The sequence below is a fragment of the Emydura macquarii genome, unplaced genomic scaffold (genome assembly GCF_026122565.2).
Source record: "Emydura macquarii macquarii isolate MOO-44397 ecotype Brisbane River unplaced genomic scaffold, CSIRO-AGI_Emac_v2 contig_1305, whole genome shotgun sequence".
Taxonomy (NCBI): Eukaryota; Metazoa; Chordata; order Testudines; family Chelidae; genus Emydura; species Emydura macquarii.
This window is the reverse complement of record NW_027131442.1, coordinates 2,001,738-2,011,630: the sequence shown is the minus strand read 5'-3', so window position 1 is coordinate 2,011,630 and position 9,893 is coordinate 2,001,738. Positions and strand designations below refer to the sequence as shown.

General features: G+C 61.9%; 1 protein-coding gene across 1 annotated transcript; it reads left to right on the top strand.

Annotated features, from left to right (window-relative positions):
- The first annotated feature begins 647 nt into the window (after positions 1–647).
- LOC137154859 (glycine N-acyltransferase-like protein 3) lies at positions 648–8,399 on the top strand. Its single transcript, XM_067550705.1, has 5 exons — positions 648–740; positions 6,118–6,225; positions 6,584–6,710; positions 6,919–7,039; positions 7,931–8,399. Exons 1-5 carry the CDS (start codon positions 663–665, stop codon positions 8,397–8,399), a joined length of 903 nt encoding a protein of 300 aa, XP_067406806.1. The 5' UTR covers positions 648–662.
- Positions 8,400–9,893: the final 1,494 nt, after the last annotated feature.

Below are 9,893 nucleotides of genomic sequence, written 5' to 3'. Positions count from 1 at the left end.
CACATGGCGCTAGGGTGACCTTCTTACGGTACGATCTCTGGTGGGCACAGGGGCTGCACACAGACTGGTTAGTGATTACAGGGTCTCTGGTGGTCACAGGGGCTGCGTACAAACTAGTTAGTTGATGTAGGGTCTCTGGTAAGCATGGGGGCTGCACACAAACTTTTCGGTTATTGTAGGGTGTGGTGAACATGGGGGCTGCGCACAGACTGGTTAGTTACTGTAGGGTGTCCGGGTTTCACAGGGGCTGCACACAGACTCACTAGTTATTGTAGGGTCTCTGGTGGTTACGGGGACTGCACAGAGACTGGTTAGTGCAGGGTCTGTGGTGAGCATGATGGCTTTGGAGAGACTTGTTACTTATTACGGGGTCCGGTAAACATGGGGGCTGAGTACAGCCTGGTTAGTTAGTGCAGAGTCTCTGGGAGCTGCATACAAACAGGTTAATTATTGCAGGGTCTCTGAGTGATCTCAAAGGCAGCACACAGACTGGGCAGTTATTGTAGGGTCTACACATAGTGTTTGCAGTTTTGGCAGGGCTGGGATCTCTCCGCTGGTCTGTGGGGGTGGGAGACAGTCACAGGGAACTTATGGGTTGCCTGCCCCACAGGTGCCCCCCGCACTGTCCCGCTGGAAGCTGTGAAGGTCCTTCTCGGCCAGAGATGCTGATCCTGAGCTGCTCCTCCAAGCTGCGGCTGCTGGATGGGCTGCTACGGCGGGGCCTGCCTGAGACGCTGCCGGTGACAAGATCCCTCCCACCCTGGGGCTGGGCAGAGAGCAGGGGAAGGTCCCTCTATGTCCCCTGGGTGATGGGGCACAGACTGGGCTGGGGGACAGGCCCCTTCTCCAGTTCCGGGGGAGCAGGGCAGGGACATCCACACACCTCCACTGGGGCAGGTGCACGGCCTCCATCATGGCTGGTCCTGGGACTCCAGCGATGGGTCTCCGTTGCTCCCCGCAACAAATCTAGCCCAGCCAGACCACTGCTGGAGGATTGTTCTGGGCCCATGTGGACGTGATGCAAACTTGAGCGTTTGCAGAGACACCGGCCGCCTTGGCAAAACACAGTAGTTATTCATTAGTCCCCCAGCTACAGCATCAGAACGTCCTCAGGTCAGTAAAGGGGGAAGGTGAAGCCCCAGCCCATCCTGGCCCCGTGTCTGGCTCCCTCCCTTTGTCCTTAGATCCCGGTGACAGGTGCTGAGACCCTCCAAAAGTCATTTCTTAGCCCCCCTCCCAACCCTTCTTGGCAGTGGGTCTCCAGCTGGGGCCTCTCCACTGCAGAGCAGTGGGGCGAATCTCCTTCTTGGCTGCTGGGCACTTGGTTGTGTCAATGTCCATACCAGCCATCGGGGTTTCCACGGTATCTCCAGATCCTCCTTTCAGAGGTGTGGGCTTATTTCCCTTTGTTACCGATTCTGGTCTCCAGTCGGGCTGCTAGGGAGTCGGACCCCTGTCCCTGCCCTTCCCACGCTCTGCAGAGTCGTGCAAGACGCCAGGGAAACCTGGGTGCACATAGGAATGAGAAGCATACTACAGAAAGCTCCCACTTCGTCACACAGGCTGCCCGCCGCGGGGTAGAGGTAGCAGTGGGGGGGAGGGTAGCAGTGGGGGAGGTGGTAGGTTACTCACCTGGGTGAGAGGGTGGCGGGGGCCCCTCTCTCCCCCAGGGAGCCTCACCTCACTTGCCCTTCCTGCCTCCCGAACTCCGAACCCAGCACCCCACCAATAAAATACCTGCTGCTCACCCAGTGTAGCAGGCGGCACCTGCCCATCCAATCAGAGCAGGGTGGCTCTGGGCCAGCCCATCGCAATGTGGGAGGTTTTGTGTGAGCCAGTGGAAATGTGGGCAGCTCCATGGCAGCCCCTCACCGTGCGGAACAGCTGGGTGCCAGCCAATCATGGTCCCCATGGCTGTCACCATCCCCCCTCTGTCTGTGAACGTCCCAGGGTTCCCTCGTGACTCTGGAGCCCCAGCTCTGCCCTGTGGGAAATGGGCATTTCTGTAGTGTCTTATGAGCCCTCTGTGTGCCTCACTTTCCCCGCGCCATATGTTGCCTGGCTGCCCCGTGGGTGAAGCGGGTTACGTTTGCTCTCAGCACTAAGAGACACAGGCCGTTTGCTTTCAGCTGGTGGTAGTGGTGGGATACTGAATGCACCAGTAGTGAAAACAGCTTTGTCAAAGGGAACAGCAAGAAGCCGGTGTAGGACCACGGCCCTGAGACACACATGGCAAAGCAGGGCAGGGAGAGAGGGCTCCGCCTCGGGGAGTTCAACAAGGCGCAGCTGATTGCAGGCTGAAGAGGATGGAGGGACCCAGAAGCAGGGTCCAGACCCAAGCAGGGTTTGACAAAAGTCCAAGAGTAACAGAAGCAGCAGCAGGACATCCTCCAGACCTGATTCCCCCCAGCTGGGTGTCCTCAGGGATTTGAAGCAGTAGGAGTTAGTGCTGAAAGTCAAGGAGCTAGCAGTCCCTGAAAGGGAAGCAGCTGACTGAGGAGCAGCAAAAACATGAAGAGAAGCAGTGAAGCATGAGCTGGAGATGGAGGAGGGGTGAGAGGCCCCACCAAGGGGGAAGTGGGAAAGAGCCCCAGGATGCCCATTCTGCAGGGAGCCTAGATACCAAATTGTGGCCCCACTTTAAGGCAGGGGGATGCAGATGCCGACCTCCCTGCCTTTCAGCAGGCTGGTGGTTTGATCTTGTGGACTGGCTCCGTGTCTCACTCCCTTACTGGGTCCAACACCAGGAGGTGCACAGCTGGATGGACAGCGTGGATACGGGGGACTAGGAACAGTTTAAGAAGCCTCCACTGCTGAAGTGTGAACTGACCAATGAGGCTTGTAGGAAAAGGTTTGGGGTATGAAATGACCCAGGCTGTGACGTCTGTGGAAGCCACGGCTCTGCCGGGAACTTGTCTCCACAACTGGCTAACGGGGCAGGTAGCGCTTGCTGGAGGGTTTGTATAACCCAGCTGGGTTGGAAGAACTCTCTGAGATGCCCCCCCCCACGAGCTTAAAAAGTCTGAGGAGCTGCCCAGTGCAGGGCACTCAGCAGATGCGTTACTGGATAGTAGTTCTGGGTATGAAGAGACCCACAAGGACCTAACATGGGTCCTGGGAAGGGAACCAGGGGAGGTGCCCCAGAAGTGGGAGTCGGGTAAACCCAAAGTGAGGAGAGCAGCCGACTCTGGTGGTGGGTCCTGCTGAGAGACGGCAAATTCCTGAGGTGCAACGTTTATAGGCAAACAGGGCCTCTGTGAGCAAAATGGCGGAGGACTGAGGAAATAGGGTTTGCTGGGGACAGAGGGGCTAACTCCTCCTCTGGGCAGCTGAGGAGGCAGCGTGAAGCTCAGGCTCTGAGAGTGAAGGACAGCACTGAAGTGCCAGAGGAAAGCAGTCGCCCAGCCAGCTCCTCTGGGGCACGGGCCGTGGTGACAGATGGGCTCCCATGCCAGGCACTGGTCCCCATATCCTGTTGTACTCATCTGACTCCCAGTGGGTAGAAGGTGGTAGTTACTGGGAAGACACTGAGGGGTTACAAGGCAGTACTGGGCCCAGCTAGCCCCTCCGGCCTGCCACACAAGCTCTGACTTATCCAGGTAATTGGTTAGCAAAAGGATCTTAGGCCTCACTCCCACTCCCTTTACCAGAGGCCTGCCTGACCTGGACGACTCCCTCACCCCCACCCCTCCTGCGTGGCAGAGGCCTTGTAACCCCGACAAGGCTGGGCTCAGGATTCCTGTGAGCTCGACCCCCCAGACTTGCCCTGGTCACTTAGGACAGGGACTAGGGTGTCCCCACCATGGGGTGTCTCTCTGCACCCGACGCTTCCCAGACCCACTGATCAGTGCGTATAACTCAGAGCAAACACGATTGTTTAAACAACAACCAATTAAATAATAGAGGAAAATAATGGGACAGGTTAAAGGAAATCACCCAAGGCCGCCCCTGGCACAGGGACCCAGAGACACAGCGTCTCTGGGGTGAGAGGGACACTCACAGTCTGTTTCTCACACGTCCCAGGCCCTGGCTGCACTGCAGGGACGCCGTGGGTCGGATGGTGGCCACACGCCCCAGGCTCTAGGTGGCAGGACCCTTCTCCCCAGCGCTGCCCTTGTCAGGGTCACAACCCTCCTCCCAGTCCAGCCTGCACGGCCTCGTGGCTGGTGGCGTCTACCTGCCCCAGCTCCTCTGCCCAGGGCCCCCCTCACTCTCTCCAGCTGCTCACTCACTGCATCCGGCTCCGGACGGCTCCCACCCTGGCTCCAGCTCCAGGCCCAGCGCGGCTGCTGCTCTCCGCTCCCAGCCCAGCTCTGCTCCCTGGGCAGCTTCTATGCTGCGGGTTGGCTGCATCTCTCGGTGCGTCTCAGCTTCCGGGGCTGCTCCTTGGGCGCTCTGGCTCGCCAATGCCTGGCTCAGGGCATCGCATTGTCCTTAGGTCTGCCCGCAGCTCCCTAGTCACATCACGGAGCACGGGACCTGCCCCCCTCCTGGCTCCCGCATTGGCCTGTCCGCCCTGTCAATCAGACTGACCTGGAGTGTTGGCCTCTCCCCACTGGCCGTGGGGTCTGTCTGTCTCATGGGCCTGATTCCTCATCGACCCTCCCCTGTCCTTTGGCGCTGGGAGAAGATGTCCAGCCAAAAATGCCCATTAAGTTTCAGTAAAGGACGAACAGTTTCCTTACACAGAGGTGGAAAGGAGCCAAGGACAGCGGGCGTGGCCTCGATGCAGGGAGGACCCTGCCAACGTTGCTTCCCACAGGCTCCGGGCACAGAGAGAGTGTAAATTCCACTACCATGCATGGCCCCTTACGGGCCAAGGTCCAGCTGCAGGTGTAGAGCTGGAGATTCCTGGGTTAGGACCAGAAACAGGCCACTCTTCCACCCCGACAGAGGTGCAAGGGGCTGTACATCAGATGCACTAACCTCTAGGCCACCGGGCCCTCTGAGCCCCTCTGCCCCCTTGTCAGACCCTGTGCGGTACAGCCCCAGCAAACGCTGAAAGACCGAGCCACCTGCAAGAAGGATCCACATGTGGTGCCGGGTGCCCTAGCGAGGGCTCAGAGCCCAGCACAGACACAGGAAGGGTCGGGGACGGTGGTGCTGGGAATCACGGTCCTCCAGGACATTGGCTTTGACCCCCTTCTGGGAGTGACTGTATCACTTGCAGACAAAATCCAGTCCCTCTTCCAGTGTCAGCCAAAGCGTGAACAACCGGAGGTTTCAGTGTAAATGCAAATAGCTCGGCTGGCAGGGAGACAGGGTTTTCCCCCTTACCTGTAACACTAAGGAACGACTGTTAGGCTCAGGACACCTGTCTGTCTGCCTGTCTGGAAGCAAACCCCTGTATCTGAGTGGGGCAGAGGAAGGGTCTACGACTATCTCCACACGGGACATGTGAGTCACAGGGGCTCAGGCAGAACTAGCCTAAGGCTGCGGCCAAGGGACCCAGCGCAAGACCTCCCTCCCTGGGGAAACAGAGGAAGAGCTGAGCTGGGAGCAGCATGAAACTCCCCACGAACTCCCTGCCAGCGTCATTGACGAGACCAGCCCTGAGGGAGGACATGAGACAGCTCTGAGCTGGGTATGGAAAGTGCCTGTGACCAGAAACTGAGCTGTACCAACGCTGACAGGGCCTGGCAGGCCATCGCCTGAGGGAGGGGATTGGACACATCGATGCTGCTTTAACTCTCAGATCTCGCTGCTGGCCCAAGGCCGCCCCGTGCTGTGCAAAGGGAGACTTAGGAAGCCGCCTGGCTTGACAACGCTCTCTGTGTGTGTGTGTGTGTGTGTGTGTCCCTGCAGCCCGGGCTGGGGTCTGAGTCCCCGAAGAGGGGCCAGGTCGGTCCCTGCCATCTGGCTCAGGGGGACGCGCTGGGCAGAGCTCACGGGGCAAAGCAGGAGGCTGGAGCCCAGAGGCTCTGTGTTGGAGGTGGTGAGGCCACGTGGCCTGCCCTGTGGGAAGAGTAGGGCCCCTGGGGGGGGCTGGTGCACTAGGGTCTCCTCCAAGGACAGTGTGAACACTGGGGCCTAGCACCAATCCCAGGGATCGTAGACACCTCCCTGACATCCCCTCACCCCCGTCCTCTTGCAGCTCTGACCTCCCTGTCTTGGCAGGTCTATGGCGCTGTGATGCATGTCAACCACGGGAACCCGGCGGGCCAGGAGGTGCTGGTGGATTCATGGCCAGAGTTCAAATTCGTCCTCACTCGGCCACGCAGAGAGGTGCGGGCCCTCGCCCCAGGGCCCTTTGCTGGGTCCCTCCCCCTGCCTGGCACCATCTCTGCTCCTCCCCCTCCCCCAGCTGATGTCATCCCTGCCCCACCCCTTCCCCCACTTGCTTGTCCCTCTCCCTGCCTGGTGTCTTCTCTACCCTCCCTCGTTGGTCTGCCCCACCACCCCACATCCTGGCTACCCTTCCCCCTGCCCAGTCACACCTCCTCATTCTCTGCTGTGGGGCTCCTTGTGCCCTGCTCCCCCTGGCCCTCGGGACTCCCCCACTGGCTCCCGCTGCTGTCCCTGAGGGTCAAGGGGGAGGGGGCTCAGAGGCTGCGCTCACCCCCAGGCAGTGTCCCCCCTGCAGGTGGCGTGTGACCCTGGCAATTACTGTACCAACTTGTACTCGGCCTTCTACCAGGAGGAGGGCGCCTGCCGGGCCCTGCTGGGGAGCAGCCACGCCATGGACTGGAGCCAGGCCTTCCAGATACATGGTGAGCCCCTCCTGCCCCACACACAGGGGGGCAGCGCCACAGAGCCCCTCCCCCACATGGGTCTTAGCCCCAAGGAACCCACCTGGGCCCCTTTTCCATCCAGCCCTGGGATCTGCTCCCCACCCGCACCCCAGGATCCTGAATGAGCCAAGCTTGGGAACCCCCTGTTCCCTGGTCTCCTGCTCACGGTGTGTGTCTGTCCCTGCAGGGCTGCAGGATGGGCTGTGCGAGGCCGTCCGGGACATCGCCAGGGCCAGGGGGCTTGATGTGAAGACGTATCAGTACCAGACCCTGCTGCATCCAGACCCGCCTGCCATGCCCCAGCACCGGTAGGTGCCCCACTACCATGGGCAAGGAGAACGGGGTGATGGACACAACCAGCCAGAGCTAGAGGGAAGGGGGCAGGGAAACTCCCCAAGGTGCCTGGCCAGAGGCCTCCGTTGCCCCCCTGGATCTGGTGGCAGTGAGTTCCCCAGGCTCATGGTGCTGAGGGGTTGGGGGAATCACCACGGCCCCCCACACAGCCCCAGGCCACGGGCACATGCTGCCAGGGATTTCCCATCATGCTCCGGGGCAGGGCTGGCCAGGCAGGCTCCTTGGTCTCTGCCCCCTACGATGGGGAGAGTAGCGGGGAGGCAGCCTGTAACCCTTCTGTACCCGGGCACTGCCCTGACCCCGCACTGTCTCCGCTGGGGGGGGGGCTCCCAGCACAGACCCCCTTATACCCCCCTTCCCCATCAGGGGCAGATCCCTGGGTAGGGGGGTTGATGCCTACTGAGCCCTGGCACTTTCATCTCAGGGGTCGGGGGTTGACCAAGGCCCATTGGCAGCCGTGACGCTGCTGGGCGAGGTCTGGAGTGTGTTGATCCCTCCCCCCTCAGTTCCCCTTCCCCCACGTTCCAGGGCCTGGGTCTATCCCCTCCCCTCCGGTCTGCCCCATGCTGGGTCTGTTCCCCTCAGACTCACCCCCTCCTCCCTGCGCCACCTCATTGCTCTGCAACCTCCTTCCCCTCACATGCTGTGTCCTGCCTGCTCCATTTCCCCTCCCTTGTACCAGGTCGATTCCCCACCCCCCGGCTCACTGCCCCCCAAGTCAGATCGATCTCCCCTGATGTTTGGTCGATCCCCTTCCCCAGGCTCACCCCACCCATGCCAGATCTACCCCCCTGTGCTCACTCCCTCCCTGTGCCGGGTCTATCACCCCCTGTCCTGTGTTACAGGCCGGGCAAAGGTCTCACGCTGGCCCCCGTCTTCCCAGCCCACACCGCGCTGCTCAACGACACCTGGGACTTCGGGGGGAACAGCTGGAGCCTGCGCTACCTGGGCCTCCTGATCCGCCACTTCCCCAGCGCCTGCCTGCTGACCCCTGATGGGCACCCCATCTCCTGGACCCTCACCGACCCTGTGACCTGCCTGACGCACGGCTACACCCTCCCCGGGCACCGCGGCCAGGGCTACATCGGGGTGTTGATTGGGGCGCTGGCGGCACAGCTCCATGCCCGCGGCTTCCCTGTGTATGCCAGGGTGCTGCCCGAGAACGAACCCTCGCAGCGCTCCCTGCACCGCCTCGGCTTCCACACTCAGTCTGGGCTGTTCTACAAGCTGGTGGTGACGCCCAGACCCACCCAAGCCCAGCCAGCCAGTGCCCTGGACTTGGCTCTGGGCCCTGCGCCCAGCTCTGGGGGATGACTGTGCTCCCACAGCCCATAACATTGGGGGAGGGGAGGAGAAGGAACATCTTGGGGGGGGGCGGCAACTATGAGCCCACAGCCCTGCTCCTCCTAGCCCAGTGTGCCCAGCTGAGCCTCTCCACTTCTCCCCAGAGCCCGCACCAAGCCCCGTCCTCCTTCCCACAGACCGGAGACCCCACCGCACCCCCTGCCCTCCTCTCCACGGCCCACACGGCGTGAAGCCGGAGCAGCAGGGCAGGCACAAGGAGTCCCCGGGCACTAGGTGCAGCACAAGCCGCGCTGAAGCTGGCTTGCCCCAGGGACCAGGCTGGTTGTGGCGGACGTCACAGCCGGGTGCAGTAGGGGTGGGGTCATAGGTGGGAACAGCAGGGGCCAGGCAGGGAGCCGGTGCAAAGGGCCCCACTGAGACACACTGACTGAGCCTGGCCTGGAAACCCACCAGTGCCCTGCCCCAGACAGGAACCGCTATTGCTCCTGAGAGCTGGGGTGGCCCTAGGGGAGCTGCAACCACCTCCTCTCCTGCCAGCCCTAGGACAACACCCTGGCCATTAGCCCTGCGCCATGGGGTAATTGGGACCTGCCAGGCCTAGCTGCTGAAACACCTACACTGCCAGGATGTGGGTGGCAGCACACCTGGCACGCTCCTGGCACCCTGGGGGTTGTCATACAGCAGCCCGCAGCAGCCCCACGAGTCTCACTTTTCAGGGCTGCATCTTCTGCGGTCTCCCCTTGAGACCAGAGGTGCTGCTGAGCCAGGGAGGTCCCCGGGGGCCACGGGCCCAGCCCACTCCTGCCTTGCGCACTAAAGTCTTTCCGCTCTCCCTGTGTCAGGGGCTAGCACAGGACGGTTTTGATCCATGGCCTGCGGGGATGGGCCCAGCCCACATCTGCTGCTGGAGTGACACAGGGACAAGCCTCTATGGCTGCAGGCTGGTGCCTTGCGAGTGCGGCCGGCAGGACGCGGTGCAGGGCGTGAGGCCACAGGCAGGGGACTCGCTCCGGGCATCTCAGTGATGCGGGGGGCCAGCGTGTGGGGCTGTAACTGAATGGCTGGTGGGTGGAGCCCCTGGGGCTGGAGGGCAGCTGGGCCCAAGACAAGCCGGCTCCTTTCCCCCGGTGCTGTTGCAGAGGCAGCGCCTGGGCTGTGGCTCAGGATGATAGCTGGGTGAAAGGAGCGTGGCCCGTGGTTGGCTTCGAATTGCGGAATAGCCGCGCTGCACAGGCTCGGCTGGTTCTGCCCCGTGGCGAACTCACACGCCTGCCCTGCCCATCTCTGGCACCAGGCAGCACCCTCGGCCTGACGCGCTTTCAGCCCTTGGTCGAGCAAGGGAATGAGGCCTGGCCACGCTCCGGGTTTGTCTCCCCTCGGACACGCACCCAGTGGATCTCACCCCGGCCCTCGGCTCTTCTGGGCAGGGATGTGCTCACTGCCCCCTCAGAGAGCCCCTGCCCCACGGGCAGCCGCCGTGGCTGGGCATCACTGGCTCTCGCT